The 19,583-nt window shown below is 59.2% G+C and overlaps 1 protein-coding gene across 3 annotated transcripts in view; it reads left to right on the forward strand.

The window, feature by feature from the left end:
- Positions 1-18,462, forward strand: part of NSMCE1 (NSE1 homolog, SMC5-SMC6 complex component) — a 31,447-nt gene extending 12,985 nt beyond the window's left edge. For all 3 annotated transcript variants that reach the window (XM_045461816.1, XM_045461817.1, XM_045461818.1), the window contains 6 exons: positions 11,652-11,773; positions 12,644-12,721; positions 13,943-14,089; positions 16,672-16,788; positions 17,759-17,879; positions 18,275-18,462. In XM_045461816.1, coding sequence (XP_045317772.1) covers positions 11,652-11,773; positions 12,644-12,721; positions 13,943-14,089; positions 16,672-16,788; positions 17,759-17,879; positions 18,275-18,354 — 665 coding nt within the window. In that variant the 3' untranslated portion in view covers positions 18,355-18,462. The remainder of the gene's footprint in view (positions 1-11,651; positions 11,774-12,643; positions 12,722-13,942; positions 14,090-16,671; positions 16,789-17,758; positions 17,880-18,274) is intronic.
- The last annotated feature ends 1,121 nt before the right edge of the window (positions 18,463-19,583 follow it).

Here is a 19,583-nt window from a genome sequence, read left to right on the forward strand (position 1 = left end):
GCGGGGCTGGAGATATCTGTCACCCAGGGTTATTTGTGAAGATTATGAAGATACTGTGTGGCAGGTGCTTAAAGCCTGTAAGTGCCCAAGATGGTGAAATTTAGGGGATAAATCAGGTGCGCGGAATAGAGCTCATTCCTGCGGTCCGGTGAGGCTCTGCGTCCTCTGTGCTGGCCTCTACGGGAATGATTGCACCATCCAGGAAATGTATCCTTTCTGTCCTGTATCCAGGGTGTACCGGAGGAACCTTGCTTGAAGTCTGACTCACAAGAGAGTTGGGAAGTGGTTATGGAACAGTCACGTAGCCGTGGAAAATTTCTTTGGTTCGGTTTCCTAGAAAACAGAACGAATGTTGGAAGCCTGAATTCTGAAGCCTTCACAAGTGGCCCAAGGCCCTTGGGGAGGAGGTGCTTAAGCCTGATGATTTGGTCACGGAATGGTGTTGCCCAGTGTGGGGTTTGAGGGTGTGCCAGCCTGGAGGCTGACTCTTGGTTGGAACCTTTATTGCATTTATCACGTGGCTTTACTGAACAGAAGCAGAAGGTTGCCGCGGCCCACAGTTGTCTGACGACGATTCTGAGTCCCTGGCCTCGTTAAAATGTTCTGGGTCTGGTCTTCTGTGTTTTGGTTGGACAGGTTCGCTTTTTAGGGAATCGCGGGGTCCAGCCTGCTCACCTTACAAACGCAGAAGTGGAGACCCCTGGGAGTCAGGTGGGCTGTCACCCAACACCCAGCTGCTTCTCACACCAGCTCCGGCCCCCCCCCCCCCACGGTCAAATGCTGCCTCCCGCATCAGTGGCGCGCTGGCAGAGGGCCTTCTTCACTGCAGCTCCTCGGGTTGCTTTTTAAACTTGTTTTTTATTTTGTTTTATTTTATTTTATTTTATTTTATTTTATTATTTTTTTTTTTAATTTTTTTTTCAACGTTTATTTATTTTTGGGACAGAGAGAGACAGAGCATGAACGGGGGAGGGGCAGAGAGAGAGGGAGACACAGAATCGGAAACAGGCTCCAGGCTCTGAGCCATCAGCCCAGAGCCCGACGCGGGGCTCGAACTCACGGACCGCAAGATCGTGACCTGGCTGAAGTCGGACGCTTAACCGACTGCGCCACCCAGGCGCCCCAAACTTGTTTTTTATTTTGAAATAATTCCAAACTCACCAGAAAACCGTAAGAATAGTCCAGGGTCCAATAGCCCAATTTGAAGCTCCGTCATTACCACTAAATTCTTCAGGGAATGTCTCCTCCCGGCAAAGACATTCTCCTAAGTCATCATAGGATAACCATTCAAATCTGGACATTAACGTTGAGGATTCCCTGCCCTCTCATCTGCAGACCCCACTGGAGTTTTCCGGTTGTCTCAATATTGTCTTCTGTAGCAAAGGACCCACCGCGGGGTCACGTGTTGTGTTTGGTTGTCTCTTTAGACGCCTCCAGTCAGGAATCATTCCTCAGTCTTTCCTTGACTTTTATGACCTTGACATTGTTGAAGATTACAGCTTATTTGTTTATTTATGTCGATTTATTTTTGAGAGAGAGAGACAGAACACGAGTGGGGGAGGGGCAGAGAGAGAGGGAGACACAGGATCCGAAGCAGGCTCCAGGCTCCGAGCGGTCAGCACAGAGCCTGATGTGGGGCTTGAACCCACGAACTGTGAGGTCATGACCTGAGCCAAAATCAGATGCTTAACCGACTGAGCCACCAGGTGTCCCAGGTTAATTATTTAGTAAACAGAGCTGATAGAAATTCAATGTGAGCCACATCTGTAATTAAAGTTTTCTGGTGGCCACATCAAAAGAGGTAGAAAGAAACAGGTGCAATTAATATCCCGAATAGCATTTTAACATGTAACGAATATACAAAAATTATTAATGAGATAGTTTCCATTCTGTAATAGCACGTCTTTGAAATCCAGGACGTATTTGACACACAGGACGTATCTAATTCGGACGAGGCACAGTGCAAGTGCCAGGCCGCCCCGGGCCCGGTGGCTGCTGTATCAGGCAGCATAGCTGTGGAATGTTCCCTCAGTTCGGGTTCGTCTGGTGCCTCCTCCTGGTTCGGTTATGGGTGTACTTTTTCATTCGGCAGAAATGTTGTAGAAGTGGTCGTGTCCGCATCCCGCCTGGTGGCGCGTAGTGTTGACTCAGACGCGCCTGCCGGGTCTGTGCGCTGTGACGTCACTCTCCCCTGATTCTGTGACTCTGATTCAGAAGCACTTTGCAGGGAAGCTCTTTGAGGCAAAGCACATGTACTACCCTTATGCCCTAGATGTAGTATCCGTTTGTGTTTCTTCCCCAACGTCCTTTCTTTTCTGGCGCTTGTCAGATGGCCGTGAGTGCCCTCTGTATTCCAGCACTCACATTTTGTCGTCAGTTGTATGCTCGTTGTTGTATGTTAAGTGTAGGGGGTCTTTTTCATTATCTGTGGTCCTAAGGACAAATTAGGTAGAATCTCTACACTTTTAGATGAAACAAATTAAGATCCGACGTTATTTCAGCGAGCAGAACAAATACTATGGCGTTCGAGCGAAAAACCAGTTAACCGAAACGAATGTACCGAAAATAGACGAGTGACCACAGTATGAGAGGAACATTGGGGTTTGACAGATATTTTCCGCTTTTGTCAGACCTCGTGCCTACCTTCATCCTAGCTCTGCTTTTCTCCTGCTGAGTGACACGGCTGTTGGCCTCGCCGCGCCGGTGCCTTCCCAGGACTCGGCGCGCGTCAGCAGAGGGTCACAGCGACGTTGACACTTGTGCTGTTCATCTCGCGTGTGCAGTGGCATCTGTAAGCGTCTTCTCTTTCCGGGGAGGACTCGGTGGTAGTTAGAAGCTGGCTCCCAATAAACATCCCCCTACTTTTAATGATCTCGTCGTACCGTTTTCCCCCTTGACTGTAAAGAACAGTTAGTAGACTTACCACCGTCACAACCCGCTCGGCTTCCCAGTTAAAGGGGATTCGGCATGTAGTGAGCATGAAAGGCGACGTCTAAAATGGCACTGGGTGAATTTTTGAACACAGAGAAGTCCACAACTCACTGTGCTTCGACAGGAATCTCGGGTCTCAGCAGGCTCCGTGACCACGAGGAGACAGACGTTGTCCTCACATCCCTGGCTCCTGAAGGACCCAATGGGTCCAGATCCCAGCCCACTCTTGACCATGTGTAGCTCAGGCGCCCAGGGCGGGACGGATCCACAGCGGCTGGCGCGGATTTCTGCGCGTTCCACGCTCTTCCAGGTGTAGACGTCACTGGTTTTGGGTTGTGTTTTGTACTGGATCCCAAACACAAGGGAGGTCGTGTGTGGGCAGTGGAGGGCTGGGGATGAATCCGGATTGTCACGGGTAAGCTCTGGCCAGAGCAGTGAACCATTTCTTCGGACAGAGGTTTAAATCGGGGACTGGGAAAGTTCTTTCAGTTTCTGAGCCTCAGCTCTCTGTTTGATGAAGGAAGTCTCACCTACCTCATGGGACACTTGTGAGGGTGTGCAGGGAGACTTCTGTCACATGCCTGGTGCAAAGTACTTCCTGGTGTGTGTTCAGCACGTGCCCCTTGCTGCCCCTTCCTTCCTCTGTCGTCATCTGACCCCACGGCCCCGGGGACAATCAGGAGACCCATCAGCCTGCTAAATAGTGCGACAGAGACCAGAGGACTGAACTTCTGGTGCTGGGAGTTTTCTCCAAAAATCCAGAAAGTGTGGTCACGGTTTCCTAGCAGAAGGAAGTCACGCGTGTGGTACTGAGCTGGGAAGGCGCCCTGTGGGCGGGCGGCAGGCCCGCGCGACTGCAGTGCAGAGCCGGGGGGCGCGCCTCGGGATCACAGATGAGCCACCAGGGGCCGTGCGGAGAGGGGCCGCCGGGACCTGGCCCCTCTCTGGCTGGGCGTGGTGACGGGGTAGAGGGCTAGAGTGGGCACTGGGAGACCGTGGGAGGCTGGTCCACACCGCGGGGAGAAGGTGGGGGGGCCGTATGTAGGGAATTGGAGAAAGTGGCCAGTCTCCCCCTGACCGCGCTGGGGGCCCGCTCACAACACCGGGCCGCCTTGCTGACCCCTGCTGGGCACGGGGCCCTGAGCTACGTCTCACATGTGGACCTGGGCAAAGACCACCCCGAGGCTGCGTGTTCAGAACAGAGCGTGCTCGGGCAGGGGAGGCGCTCACCTCACCTGCGTCTCGGTAGAGACTCCAGGGCAGGTAGAGGAGTGGGGAGAGTGGAGGGCTGCGGTGTGGCCTGACCTGAGGCTGGTGGCCCGGGAAGCTGGAGGAGGGCTTCCTAGAAGCGGGACACCCCGCCCCTGGCTAGGGGAACATGTTTGGCTACCTCCGGCTGGCATCCTAAGTTGGACGCAGGAACGAACACTTAGGGAAGCTGTCAGTTACAGAGCGCGTCCTGGCCGCCCTGAGCCAGTTATCACGGGGGCTGTTGTCTGGCGTCCTGGGCCGGTTGCTGGTGATGGCGGTCTGGCCTCCTGCGGGTCTGGCTTCTAGGCGGCAGGCTGGCACCCCAGGCTGGTTCCTGTGGATAAGGGGTTCCTCCTCTGGGCTAGGTGCTGCGGACTGTGGGTCAGAGCCCTGTTCTTGCACGTTATCTGCCCTTGGCTTATATGGCAGTATTTCAGGCTTTTCATGATTATTATATTGGTTATAGTGATCTGTGATCAGGGATTACCACTCACTCAAAAGCTCAGATGATGGTTAGCATTTTTAGCAATAATGTATTTTTAAATTAAGGCACACACTGTTTTTGCAGACCTGACGTCATCATGTGTTTAATAGATTCCAGTGTAGCGTGACCATAACTTTTCTATGCACCGGGAAACCGAAAATGCATTTGACTTGCTTAATTGCGACGACACTTTATCGTGGTGGTTTGGAACCAAGCCCACGAAAGGTCTGAGGTCTGCCCGTGCTCAGTCTCTCAGAAGAATGAGCGTGACACAGTCTGTTCCTTCGGGTTCTCCACCGCCTCTTATCTGGTGGCTTCGGGAACACGGTGGCCTCGTTCGTCATCGTGTCTCTTTATGGCAGGGTCACAGCCCACGTCAGAATTCGAAAACTGGGGACTGTCAGTGGTCTGTAGCGGACGGATACGGATTGTTTGCCCTACAGTGTTTTAAAAATTAATTCCCACGTTAAAAAACAAACGCTGACAGAGAGACTTGTCACAAAAATCCAAAGACTGGGTCTGTGGCAGGAACAGAGGAAGTCCCGCTCCTCTCGGGTGACGCGCGTTCCCCACTTCACCCGCTGCGCCCGCGCTTGTCCACGTCTGTGCTTCTGCCTGGCGTCTGCGGGCGTCTGATTCTGTCAGGAGCAGCAGGCTGTGCTCAGATGAAAGCTGGGGAGGAGGAAGCCTGCACACCCGGAATGAGGCACAGCCGCTCTGGTTTTAGGGGGTGGGCGGCCACCCCCCGCGGAGCCCCTGCATCAGTTCCTTGGGGATCCCTGGTGGGGGGCGTGGGGGGCCACCGCCTCTCCCGGTGGCAGATGGCCCACCTGTTGTCAAGGGCGGGGACGAAGTGACATGCGCACGAATGGAATCGGTAGTGAGGCTCTGCTGCAGGCGGCTCAGTTTTCTGTGATGAGTCATGTAATTCAGGACGCTGCCCGGCTCAGCACCGTCCTGAGGAGGCGGCACTGTTCTGTTGCCGACCTCAGCACTGACCAACACACCCCTGGTGAGGGGGCTGGCCGATAGGTGGGTTTACCACACAGACGGACACGGTAGGCGCACGTCCCCGTCACCACCGGCCGCGGTGTCGTCGTGGGTCTTGGAACACTTGGTGCCTGTGGCCAAAACGCGGGAACTGTGCCAAACAGCGTGAAACAAGTTTTATGTGCTGTTATTTGAAGCGAGGCCCCAGAGCAGGCTTTCTAACTAAAATAATCTGTTGATTTAAAAAACAAAACACAGCAAAAAGAGTCTCTGTGGGCTTGCAAACTGATCTCTGAGATTTAAAAACTGTCCGTTACTAAAAGCCTCTTCACCCCGAACCATCAGAGCTCTGAGCGAATCTACCTTGTCAGAGGGCACTGCCCCGTTTCTCTTTTTCGATTCAGAAACCTGAGGGTGAAGGCATCGAGTGATACTGTTGAGCACTGAGGTATTTTTTTACCCTTAAATGGGAAAAGTCACACAGAAAAGTCAAAGAATACAGTGAAGCCCGTCGATCGCCCAGCCACGGTGGCAACTCATGACTAATTCTGTTTTATCTGCTTACCTCCTACCTCCTTAACCCTTGTTATTTTGAAGTAATTCTCAGACATCGCTGTGTAGCTAAGCAACATTTTTTCTTTGTTTTAATGAATGCTCGAGGCCATTTGTCGCTGTGCCAAACTAAAGGCACAGACATCTGATTTCCCGTCTGCACCGTGTCACTTACGGGTCCTGTGATCTCGGGTAAGCCCTTAAGCTCTGTGGCCCTTGGTGTCCGCCGACGTGCAGACCGTGCTGCGTCCCGGCTCCCCGGGTGGTTGTTCGTGAGGCTCTGCGGAGATCATGAGGGAGAGGAACCCGGGCACCGAGTGAAATGGTGCACAGATACAGAGAGCGACTTATCTAATGTATCTGCCACATGAAAGACAGCTTCTTCCCCCTGCTCTTCGCAGCACCGTTAACCAGCCAGACTTGGGGAGCGGTCTCGTTGTCGGTTCCCAGCTCTCTCCCACGTATCCGACTGTCCGGGGAGCCATTTCTCCCCAGGCCGGTGGATGTGAAGGTCACGGGCTGAGACGTGCCCCCCACCCTCACTCCCCCACTGCCGCCGCCCTGTGTCTCTGCCTGCCAGCCTTTCCCGGCCCCGGGGGCGGGGGGCTGCTCTGCGCCCCATCCTCAGCTCCGTGCTCAGGGGGGCCACCCGGCCGGCCCATCAGACAAGAGGCCTGTCACAGGGTGGGTTGGCCTGCAAGTGGTTCCGTCCCTTGGGGGTCTTTAATTTTAGGCTGTTATTTCCTCTACCTAAAAATAGCGTTTTCTATCTATAGTGCCTAGTTTGGAACAAAACTGTTTGTGGCTCAGAAGTTAGGGCAGCAGACTTCCTGACCGCCCGCCCGCCCGCCCACCGCCCAAGTGTGTGGTGTGCCCTGGGTTCCAGTAGCCTGCTGGGAAACAAGGACCCAGCTTAGCAGGCAGGGGTTTGTTGGTTAAACTAAAACTGAATTTTGAAAGAAAAGGAAATAGTATATATAGAAGTGGTCAGAGGAAAACAGCCTCCGAGTGAAGCAGCCTCGCTTATCAGAGGGATGGTGTCCTCTTTGGTTGGTGCTGCCCCAGCCTGTGGACTGCCCTGAGTCCCCCCCACCCCCGCCTGTGTTTTAAGTTTATTAGTCTATTTTGAGAGGCAGAGACAGTGCAAGCAGGGGAGGGGAAGGGAGAGAGAGAGAGAATCCCAAGCAGGTTCCGCGCTGTCAGCGCAGAGCCCAGAGTTCATGAAACTTTGAGATCGCGACCTGAGTCGAAATTAAGAGTCAGATACTTAATTGACTGAGCCACCCAGGCGTACCTGAGTCCCCTTTTATAAATTGTCCCATCGGAAGGGCATTTCCTGCTAAAGAAGGAGCTGTTCTGTCCTCTTCCTGGGCCTTGGGCTGTCAACCCCGCAACATGGCAGAGCGTGTGTTCCCAGAGAACACTCGCTCTGCTCTCCAGGGGCCTGTGGCTTCATGCCCAGGAGCTTGGGAAGTGGTGTCGGGCAGGCCCGGGTGCCCTATCTAAGCCGTGGGAACTCTGGGTAAGTGACTGAACCCTCCCCAAGCCTCTTGTAGAGACAGATGATACTAACGGCTTGCATTATGGGTCTGTTCTCACGGTGCTGAAGGGAGCAGGCTCCTGAGTGGCGCCCAGCACGCATCAAGGTGAATTCCAGCCACACAAGCGTAGGCTCGCCGCGTGCGGCCCAGTTTTGCCGTAGCCCACGAGGGAGGCCCGGGTACAGCCTGCTCCCACGTAGAGAGGACCCAGGGCGGGCGGGGGGGGGGGGGTGACGTAAGATCCATAGACCTTTGCTCGGTTCTGACGTGGTGCTGAGCGTCCTGGTTCGGGTGTCTCCCGCTCCCAGAGGAGACAGCAGGGTGGGGCCAGGGCCGGGCTCGTCACTTCTTGGAGCTGGTCGTCCCATGGTGCTGATGGCGGGTCGGTGGTGTTGAGGGACCCAGGCTCTGACTCAGCTCAACCTGCAAAGGCAGTGACTTGGAAACTTAGCTCGAGCCTGCCTCTTTTCTCAGTTGGCTCGGGATCCTGAAGGGAGGACTGATGTTATGAATTTTCTGAAGCCCGTCAGTCGTAGAACCAATCCTTTTTTGTCTTTTATCTCATGCCCTTTATCATGACCCTGGACTCAGGCTCCAGGGCCAAAGGGACCCTTTGACAGTCCTTTGGCCCAGCGTGTTCGCACGGGTCTACAGAACATAGCTGCTCCACAGGGGCCTTGGGGACAGGGCGGGGAGTGGGGGCACAGCCGTGAGAACAGCTCACCATAAGACCCGAGGTCCAGAAGCTCCCGTCTGGTGGGCACCCTTGACGTGCATGTCAGGGATCTTGGCAGCAAGTGATCGATCCCGGTTCTGGCCAACTTTAAAAGAACCGTGTTGGGAGGCTGGTGGGAAAGGGACACACAAGGACTGGTTGACAGCTAGGGGCCAGGCTGGGGAATGGGCAGGACCCCAGGGGCACGAGGACACAGGACGACCTTACGGCCAAAGCCTTCCTCGCTTCTCTGTGCTTCCTCCCTCTCGGGGCTGAGCTGGAGCCCCCCGGTGGCCCTCCTCTTGTTGCTTCCTAAACTGGCCCATACCTGGCTGACCTCCGATCTGGCCCCCTCCTCTTCCTGCCTCCTGGTTCTCTGGATATGGGTTCCTGGAATTATTCTCCTTCCAAAATCACACATAGAGGGGAAAGACAGTTAAAAAAAAAAAAAAAAAAAAAAGCTAGGGTCTGGTTAGGGATGGAAATTGCTGTCGGCAGCTGAAAATTACCAGGTGACTCTGGTAGTTACCAAATCTGGGGAGGGCAGATTTGTAGCTGGAGCCAAGGGATCAGGGAAGGCAGTGCTTGAGGAAGCCTGCACGGGAGGGGATGGGAGGGGACATGACCGGGACCCCGGGGGCAGTGTGTGTGGGGGGGGGGGGGTGGGTGGAGTGAGGGCTGGTGCTATACAGAGGGTTTCGGGGTGTGTTCTAGACACATGTGAAGCTGGAGGTGAGGTGCAGGGGGTGATGAGAGAAAGGGGGGGACTCACCTGGGGTCCCCCAGAAAGGTAAGGCAGGACTTGTCCCCTAAAACTCAAATCCAGGAGCGGTGTTACTGAACACAAGAGAAGTTTATTCTTAGGGGATGAGCAAGAGGCAGACAGCATGGCACAGGGCCTGAGAAACACGCACAGTTCAGCAGCAGACAGGGACATGGACGTGGCCTTGACGTAGGAAGCCGTGTGGTCAGGGAGGGTAAGAGGGGAGAGAACGTGAGCCGTGGAGCAGGTGGTTGGTTTCTGCAGTGAGCACGGCAGTAGGAAGTGTTGTTGTTGGCATTGTTGTTAAATGAAAATCCAGTGAAAATGTTCATGGTTCTGAAAACCGAGGCTGGACAGCACGGCACAGGAGGGTGGGAGAGGGGGAAGGGCCGAGCGGTTCATACCCTCCATGTACACAGGGTATCTGGAAACTCCGACGTATTGGAGTGTTTGTGATCTGCCCACAGGGTACATTTTTTCTGAACGACACCCAGGAGTGGCCTTTCCAGTGGAAAATGTGCAGTGTCACTTTCAGAGGGAGGTGGGACTTGCCATTGTGTCATATTGGGTGGACCGAGTGGCTCCTGCCCGGGGAAGAGCCCTGTCACTTGCCCTGTCGGTGAGGGGTGGCTCCCGAGTGCCTGGTCACCACGCAGCCAGGCTCCTGGGCGGGCAGGCGGGGGGCGAGGCTCTGTGGCAGAAAGGGCTTCTAGGCCCTCACGCTTCGTGTGGAAGAAGAAGAAAGGCGAGGCCACTGTGCACCGGGGGCCGCAGAGGACATTTCGTGGAAAAAAGTCCTGTTTGAGCTGGCTTCCGTAAAGAGTAGGCAGAAACGGGGGGGTGAGGAGGAAGAGGCCTTCCAGAAAGGAGGGGGTGAGCAAAGGCCCGGAGGGAGGAAACGCTGTCCAGGCTCTGATCACAGGCTTTCCAGCAGCTGCGACCAAATTCTGTTGTCCCGCTGTCCTCACAGTTCCTGTCCCTGTACCACCTGTGGATACTGTACCACCCAGTATCAGTAACAATACTGACTTGTTATTTAAACAAGTTTACTTAAAAAGGAAGCTTTGAGGCCTGCTGAGATTTGCATATTAATGTTATGTCATGGTCTTTGTCATTAGCTTCCGTGGGCCCCCCAGTGTCCTCCCGTACCTGTGTCAGAACTGTCTCCTTTCCGTGGCCCACGTGGCTGTGACCTTCACTGCCACCAGCGTGACCTGCTGTTTTGTCAGCTTTAACCATGGGCTTAGAAATCTCTCTCTCTGTAGGAAGCCTGATACAGGTAAAGCTCAAGTGCCTTGGGATGATCCCCTCCTCTGTGTCTCCCTCCTGACGGTGGCTTTAGTCATCAGCCTAGTGGGTCTTTCCAGGCCTTTCTCCTGCAGTGTTGTTTCATTGGTTTCATTGTCGTTTCTAAGGTAAGTGGTATCATATTGTCTGTTTTTATGATGGCTCCTTCTCGTAAATCTGTTGAAGTTACTTTAATAAATGAAAACAGTAATAAATACTTCTTGTTTAGAAAAAGGATCACAGTACACAGAAGGGTAATTCCAAGACGCAAAGCCGACTACGTCCTTTCTCTGCTTCCCACTCTGAAGGGCTGCCTGTGGCCCGCAGGGGAAGGTGACACGTTGCCCTGGTCTCCGGGGCCCTGCGCCAGGGCTCCCGCCGCCCCTGCAGCCTGGTGGACCCCAGGCCTCTTCCCTCCACTCATTGCAGCCCCGGGCTCTGTCCGTACACCTCCTCCGTGGGCTGGTGGCCCCGGGCCGGGGGACTGGGCAGCATGGAGGCGGGACAGCACACAGAGCCGGGAAGGGGCCGGAGCCAGTGAGCCCGCCCTCCTCTGCCCCTTGGCCTGGTCACCGAGTTAGGGGAGGCCGCTAGCACCTGCCTCGGAGGGCAGCTGGCAGGATGGACTCACGACTGTGACAAGCACCCAGCACAGCCTCTCACTGGGGGCCAGGGGTGGTGCTCAGTGTGAGCTGCTGCTCTTGCCCTGCTTGTCGTCGGTCTTCACTGCCTCCCGCTGTCCCCCGGCCCAGCACGTGGGGCCTGGCATGGGAGCGTTCGGTATGCGTCCGGATGGCAGATAAAGGGAAGATGGGATAGAGACGGACCCGGCACACGTGCGGCCGTGCGGGCACAGGCCCCGCGTGGGGAGGGGTGTGGAGCAGGGAATTGGAGGCGGCAGGCGGGGGGCTCCCAGCGAGGCCAGGGAGAGCGTGGCAGGCTCGGACCCGTTTCCCGGCCCTTCCTACGCACAGCGCCCTCCCCGTCTGCACACTCAGGGAGGAAGGGGCCACACAGACTGGCATTCACCCAAGCGGGCTGGGCCCTCGCCTGCCTCTGGCTTGGCTGGCCTGCGCTGGCGTCGACGGAGTGGTTAAGATGGCCACACTTTCTTGACGCCATCCCGTTTCTCTCCAGGCACTGCCGCTGTGGAGGAGCTGGAGGACTTCATCAACAACATTAACAGCGTCTTGGAGTCGTTGTATATTGAGATTAAGAAAGGGGCCACCGAGGACGACGGGAGACCCGTTTACGCGCTGGTGAGTGCACGCCGGCGCCCTCTCGTGGCTCCCGTGAGGAATTGCGGGAGTGGAGGTGCCCCTGCCCCGGCAGCCCTGGAGCCGGGGACACGGACACAGCCTGGCCCCGCCTCCCCCTCCAGCCCCGGTTCCGGGTCACTGGTGCCACTGTACGAATCCTCTGCAGTGATCAGGGCCGGGGGCTGTCACCTCAGTGCTCACCTCCCTGCCCCTGCCTGAGACACTGCAGCACGCGTTTGGCTTTGTTTTGTCTGTCGACAGTTGGATGTAACAAGTCATCCCAAATGTATGGAATACTAGGATTAAAGGAGGGAAGCGGTTTCTCATTTGGAATAAGACACAGAGGCTGTGAGAAGAGAAACTGGGGGGGGGCGGGGCCCTGGGGACTGAGCCATTTGGGTTCCAGGAAGCCCCCCCCCCCCCCAGAGAGCAAGGGGAAGCACAGGTGGGGCAGAACTGAGCACCTTAGCCCATTGGAGGAGACGCGGCTCCCCCCAGCCAGGCCCGCCCAGAGAGGGGCCGTAGCCAGGGGTTCCACACTGTTCCAGGGGAGAAGGGTCGTGGAGCTGAGTAACTACGGAAACGCCGCGGGCTTCGCGGCGCCTTTTGCATTTGAAGCTCCGTTAAGCGTGCAGATGAGTTCCCCAAATGTGTCTGATTTCGGAAGCTCCCGTGCCGCCTCTGGAAATCTCCGAGAGTCGGGGATTCCGAGCTGGACACCCAAGTCTGTAACATGCGACTGGTCCCAAATCCGGGCCCTGTGGCCGACAGTGCCCGTACTCCGGCGCTCAGGGACTGGACAGAGGAGGGGGCTGGGCGAGCCGGCCAGTGAAGGGCGCCGCCTGACCGTCAGGCTGACCTGTCTTTTAGGTGAATCTTGCAACGACTCCGGTTTCCAAAATGGCCTCGGATTTTGCAGAGAACGAGCTGGATCTGTTTAGAAAAGCCGTAAGTACAGCATGGTTGTTTACTGGCCAGGCTTGCGACGGGAAACTTGTCGTCTTCAGCGTTAGAAACGGAAACTGCCATCGTAGAGGGTCACCGCCGCGGCCCCAGACAGCCATCTGCGGGGTCCCTGCCCAGCGCATCGCTTCCGGGCGCCGGCTCGGGAGGGCGCCGTGGCTGCCTGGGAGGGAGCTTGTCCAGATGTGAACCCCGGTCGGTGGAGCACCGGGCGTCTGGGTGTGTGGTGCAGGCGGACCGGCGCTCCGGCCTGGTGCTCGCCGCGCCGCCCAGACCCCCGGCGGCGGCGGCCGAGGCGCCAGGGAGCTCGCTGGCAAGGCCGGATCCCGGTCCCCGCCCGGACCGCGGCCCGTGGCCGTGCGTGTTAACAAGGGCACCCCGTGGAACCCTTCCCGTCCGCATCGGAGAGGCACTGCTCTGCCTCCCTGGCTTCAGGGCTCTTCCCTCAGCCCTCTTGTCACTCACCCGGCTGAGCGCCGGGTCAAGGCGGTGCTTCTCAGCCCGGGCTGCGTTCCAGGAACCGGGAGGTAGGAGCGCCGAGACATCCGGTCTCGTCCACATCTGGCGGATCCGGGTCTCCGGTGACGGGTCCTAGAATCCTCCCTTTCGAGCCTCCTCTGACGGCAGTCGGAAGCCGAGGTCGAGGACCCGGCTGTGACGGCAGACGCTCCTGAGCCTGCGGAAAGCCTGTCTTCCTGGTGGCCCCGCCCCGCCGTGAGCAGTCTCGGGGGCGGTGCCCGGCAGCCCCTCCTGGCCCGGGCTCCGGCGTCTCTGCGGCTCCGGAGTGGGCCTGCGCCCTGGCTCGCCCGGGCTTTGCTTTCCCGCCCTCCCTGCCTCCAGCCAGCCCCTCGGCCCCGCTGTCCTGCCCGCGTTTGAGTAGACGGGTGCCGCCTCGTCATCCACTCGTTCATCCCTCGGCTTCTCTGCCTTTGGGGAGGTGGGGGCAAGGGGGCCTGTTCCGGATCCGGGGGCCTGAAGGTCATCCATCTGGCATGGTGTCACAGGGTGACCGTTGAGACAGAAGGACTGACCATGGTCACGGCTGTTGATGTTCGCTACTAAACTGCCTTCCTGAAGGATTGTTCCAGGGCTCAGCTCTGCCCGTGATCGGTACTTTTGCGGCGCCCCTGCCAGGATCGGTGTTACTGCTTAAACGTTGTTTTTGCCGATTTAATAGATGACCGTGGTACCTGCTGTTTCTTCCAGTTGGAACTGATTATTGATTCGGAGACTGGCTTTGCGTCCTCCACAAATATCTTGAACCTGGTCGATCAACTTAAAGGCAAGAAGATGAGGAAGAAGGAAGCAGAGCAGGTGCTGCAGAAGTTTGTACAAAACAAATGGCTGATCGAGGTACAGTGTCCGGCGGCTTCCCCAGCCTGGCTCGCTGTTCAGACCGGATAGCAAATTCCCCGCCCCCCCCCCCCCCCCAACCCTATCGTATCCGGTGGTCCGCTGAGCCGGGCCCTCTCGGGCCCCTCGTCTGCCGTAACGCCCGCCTTGACGGTACGAGAAGGGCTCGGGGCCTCCCGCTCACTCACGTCACGTGTCCAGGAGGCCCGGCCGGAAGCGCAGAGCACGCGCCACCCGGGCTGGAGCCCCCGGTCCGCGGAGGCGGGCCGTGTGCACCGTGGGTGAGGGCGCCGCTCTGGCGTTGGGCCTGGGACCCGGTGAGGTGGCCCGGAGCCCCTCTCCTGTAGGAGGGGAGGAGGAGTGTCCCCTCGGGGCGGGGATGGGACGGCAGATGGCCAGAGCCTGGTGCCGGGGTCCCAGAGCAGCTGCTGCCACCGTCAAGGTTATTGGTGGTTGTTATCGTCGGTGTTCGTTATTCAGGGCTAGCGCCCTCGGGTCCTCTCAGGGAGCTGGTGGCCCGCCGGAGCAGGGAGGACGTGTGGGTGAACTGCCGGAGAGGAGCCGCGGCGCCCGGGAAGGGACCAGACCGCCCTGCACGCTCGCGGTTCGAGACCCCCCACGTCCGCTTCTGCTGACCGGAGCAGGGCAGACGTCTCTGTGCTTTCCCACACAAGGCGAGACCTTCGCCCGGAAACCCGAGCCAGACGGACGCAGCTCTCGCTCGCCGCGGCCTGTGCCCGCGCATGGTGCGCTCGGGTCAGCCTTCGGCTTCCTCGCTCGGCGGCCAGACCGTGGCCGACGCGATCGTTCCTTTCCAGGGAGGGCCCGCCTCCAGTGGCCGGAGCTGCGGCGCTCTGGGCCGTTGCCCTCTGACGGGGTGGCCGTCCTGTACCGAGTGCCGCTGATTACTGAGTGCACAAGCGCTCGGCTCCCGAGGTGCTTTCCTGACCGGAGGGGAGGCCGGACGGGCCACAGAGCTGCGGACAGGGGCGCCAGGGCGGGGGTGCCGGTGCCATGGCCACGGGTCCCCCGCTGCCCCACGGAGACGGAGAGCCCCTCTGCTTTGGTTTTAGCTGAACAAACCGCAGCTCCGTGGTCTGGCTGGCGTCCCGCACCCGGCCCTCGTCTGGGTGACTGCAGCTCCCTACCGATTGCTTTGTCACGGGTTTCCTTCCCCTTGGGGGCGTCTGGCAGTACGGAACATTCTCGGGCGGCTCGGGTGATAACTGGCTGAGCTGGGTCAGACCTCACGTGTTTAAGGACAGAGGCTGGCATCCTCGACTTGTTCACTGTGCCTTGTTGCACCTGTAGGCGCGCTATAAACTCTTGCTGAGGGGATGGCCACATAGGTAGGGGACGTGCCAGAGGAACAGAATTTATGTAAAACTTGCCACAAACTATACCAAGAAATGCTCGCTCCTCAGACAAAGAGGAGACGGTAATTGACCTTCGTGAAGAAACACGCTGGAGTCACCTGGTGTTCCACCCCGAGCTGTTCCAGTAGCCCCCGTGCACCTGCTTTGGCCCCGCGAGTTACCGTGTCGTGATGGCAGGGGCCCGAGGCGGGTGGTCGGGGGTATAGGGGAGGTCCTGAGGTGGCCCAGCTAAACCACGGATCCTCGAAGCGTGGGTGTGCTGACAGCCAGGCGTCCGCATGTCGCAGGGACCCGGCCGATGCGAGGCCTGAGCTCAGATTGTAGTGGTGAGGCGAGGCCTGGGAGATCTCAGGAGTCTTGGTCTTTGGGGGGGTAGGCGGGGCACCTCACCTGCCCCTGCCCCTCCCTGTGACAGGGCCGAGGACCGAGTAGGGCCACGAACAATAGGTACCCAGCATGGTTTCAGGCAGGGGGTAGATGTTGAGTAAACGTGTCTTGGGCCCGACTGTGAACTCGAACTTTTCACTGGGGCCCAGAGCAATCCTCCGTGGTCTCCACACAGGGTCGACTTCGTCTTCCCTCTGAGGCTTATCACGGGACCACCAAGCACCTAGCCCCAAGGCGCAGGGCACACGAGCACGGAGCACGTCCCCACAAGAGCAGAACCGGGCCTGGTGTGGCAGTCACAGGCCCACAGTCTGGGGAGGGAGCTGGTCAGGCAGCTCCCTGCGGGCGAGTTACAGATGGAAAGGAAAGGGGGTTGCAGAACGGCTTTGCCCCAGCTGAGGGAATGACACGAGCTACAGGCTGTGTGGGGGAAAGGGGGCCCGGGGCGGGGGGGGGGGGGGGGGGGGGACGAGCACCGGGGCAGGGGTGGTGCCGAGTTCGCCCCGTGGGGAGACTGCCTCCCTCCCCTCTCCGCCCCGTGTCCTCACCGTGGGAGGGGGCCACCCGCGGACTCGGGATCCATGCCCGTTGAGGCACGGGTTCGGGGAACCCTCCTCGGGTCCCTTTTGGGTCTTGGCCCAAGTCCTTACACGCGCGAGGCTCTGCTAAGGGGCCGGCGTGGACGGCCGTCGGCGGGGCAGGTGGACGCCGGCCGTGCGAGGGGCACCCGGCCCCGTGAGCTCGCCGGACCCACGGGGCTGCGGGACCGCAGGGAGGGGAAGGGGCTCGAGAGCTCACCGCCCCCCGCCGTGCCTGCAGAAAGAAGGGGAGTTCACGCTGCACAGCCGGGCCATCCTCGAGATGGAGCAGTACATCCGGGAGACGTACCCCGACGCTGTGAAGACCTGCAACATCTGCCACGGCCTCCTCATCCAGGTACCCGCGGGCCCCGCCCCCGCACGAGCAGACCCAGGGCATCCGAAGGGTCTGGGGCCACCACGACAGCGCCTGCCTTGCCTCCTCTCGCCCCGGGTCCCCCGGTTCCAGTCCCGGGGCACGCTTGATGTTTTCCCCCGGAAGGGCTCTCAGGAGCCTGGTGTAGCCCGTGTGGCCTGGCAGTGGCGTGGCCGGCGTCCCGCCGCGTCGGGCACTGTTCTATGTCGCGCTGCCCGCCTGGCGGGGCACATTCGGGGCTCTCCCCCCCCCCCCCCCCCCCCCCGGTCTCTCTCTACGGTCGTCAGCTCCGCTCCCGTGAGCCTCTGTGCACCTGTATCCTGGGCCGCCTGGTGATTATTTCCCTGGGCCAGAATTTCTGGAACAGAGTACACGGTTTTTTGTTTTTTTTTTTAAGTTTTATAGTTTTATTTCTTCAAGAGCGAGAGAGATGCAAGGCGGAGGGGCAGAGAGGGAGGGAGAGCGAGAATCCCAAGCAGGCTCCCCAAGCAGGCTCCAGGCTGTGGGCACAGAGCCCGACGTGGGGCTTGAACCCACGAACCGTGAGCTCGAGCCCTGAGCCGAAACCAAGAGGCGGTCACCTAACCGACTGAGCCACCCGGGCGCCCCCCCTCCCCCCACGTGTTTTCGTAAAGCCTCCGACCCACGTCCAAAAAGCCGGAGGCATGAGGGCCGCGTGCGCCGGGGCCCCGCATTTCTGAGGCGGCCTGGCCGTGCCGCTGCGCTCCGGCCTGTAGCATCCTGAGCGCCCTCTGCCTGCGTGCGTGCGTGGGACTCTAATAAAAGTTCCTAGAAGCCCTCGCGCTGAGGGCCTCGGGGTCATCGTCACCCGTCTGTGGCCCGAAAGACCGCACTCCGGAGCCTGCCGGCCGTCCTGCCCACTGATCGCCGGAGGCGCGCGTGCCCGTGGAGGCGCGCGCAGCCGCTCAGCCCTCGCCTTTTCTGGTTTCAGGGGCAAAGCTGCGAGACCTGCGGCATCAGGATGCACCTGCCGTGCGTCGCCAAGTATTTCCAGTCCGCCCCGGAGCCGCGCTGCCCCCACTGTAATGACTACTGGCCCCACGAGATACCAGGTTCGCGTCCCTCAGGCGCTCGGGGGCAGGGCGGGTGGGTGGGGGGGACATCCGGGGACGGGGAGCCCTCAGGTGAGGGCTCCGCCCGTGTGGGTCTGTCCGCGGGTCGCCGGCCCTCCAGCGGAAGCCGCTCCCGCAGTAAGCAGACGCCTGTGTTCGCACACGCTTGCAGGGGCCCTCAGAACGCAGCGGAAACCCCCTGGCTCATGAGGCTCTTGAGGCTCATGTCTAGACGAGACACCCCCACCCCCCACCCCGCCCCCGGCAGCTGCGTGCCGGTGGGAGGTGAAGGCGGTGCCCATCCCTCCCAGGCCGCGGTGCGGGGTCAGAAGGGATGACCGAGGCCACCACCTGCCCTGCTGCTCATGGTATCTTCCGGCCTCTTCCGTGTACAGAAGTCTTCAACCCCGACAAGGAGCGGGAGGCCGGGACCTCCAAGGCGAACAAAAAGCCCTCGCGGTCCAGGCAGCACTAGCTGGTGGGCCCTGTTCGGAAGAGAAGCGTCAGCGTCTCCCGTCACACCGAGTCCCCTTGCTGCTTAGTGTTCGCTCGTTAGCAGGTCTGGAATAAAAGTTGCTAAGGAGTCATGGCTGCGGCCTCAGTCTGTGGTTGTGCGGGTCGTGCGCCCCCGGAGGAAGCTTCACGTCGTGGCCCTTCCCTTCCTGGGCTCCCCCTTAACTGAGAGCCCGCCTGGGGGGGTTCGGGAGTGTCAGGCAGGTAACGGAGAGCGTCCCCACTGACTTACTCAGAGAAGGTATTTCTTGGGACGTACGAGGAAGCTTGTGGAGATGACCGGAAGGCAGGAAAACCAGTGGAGAAAAGACCGACCTTGGAACCGGGGGCCTGGAAGGGCTGGGCAGTTCCGACAGCCCTCTGCCTGCCTGCCTGGCCAGGTGCTTTGGCTCGCGAGGAAGGGCAGGGTCATCGCACATCGGTGCAGACAAGTCCCAGCTGTCAGGAAGCCCTGAGCACCTGGTCCCTGGGGACATCCCGCCCCCCCCCCCCCCCAGCTTCTGGTCTCCCCTGCATTGATTCCAACGTGAACTTCCTGAAGACTCCTACCAAAACCCTCAGGCACAATTCTCAAGACCCTGCCTGGTGCTCCAGGTTTTGGACATCGGGCTGTTGCCCGCCTCCCTGCACAGCCCGTCTTCGCTCGGCTCCCTGCCGACACTGCTCGCTGGGTCACTGGACCGGTGACGCTCACGGCTGTCCCGCTTCCTGGGGCCTCCCCTTCCGGCCCTTGTCACACAACAGCACGCAGACCTGTCTCCCTGGCCCGGCGCCCTTGTCCGTCCCAGTGCTGGCTGCACCAGGCCCCCTCCGGCCGCCCAGTTCCCTCTGCTCCGCCTACACGGCTCCTTCCTCTCCCCCAAGGGCTGGGCCTTCCTGCCCCAGGGCTGCTGCACCTGCTGCGGGGAGGCCCCCCTCAAACCTCACTGCCAGTTTGGGTGTCCCGGTCATTCTGGCTTATTCACATGTCGTCTACGGTAAATCGTGTCCCCGTCACCCTGTTCCGTTTCCTTTGTGGCACTCGTCACTACCTGCACCATCGCCCTCCTCTCCGGACCCCCTGGGCCCTCGTGACCACCGGGGCGGGCCCCATCCGGCCAGAGACCATGCGTGCCTATGTGGGACCGGGTCCCGAGCAGGTCCCTGTGTCTCAGGTGGATGGGTGGGTGACGTGGCCTCGTGCCTGCCCCT

This window comes from Leopardus geoffroyi, chromosome E3, assembly GCF_018350155.1.
Source record: "Leopardus geoffroyi isolate Oge1 chromosome E3, O.geoffroyi_Oge1_pat1.0, whole genome shotgun sequence".
NCBI lineage: Eukaryota > Metazoa > Chordata > Mammalia > Carnivora > Felidae > Leopardus > Leopardus geoffroyi.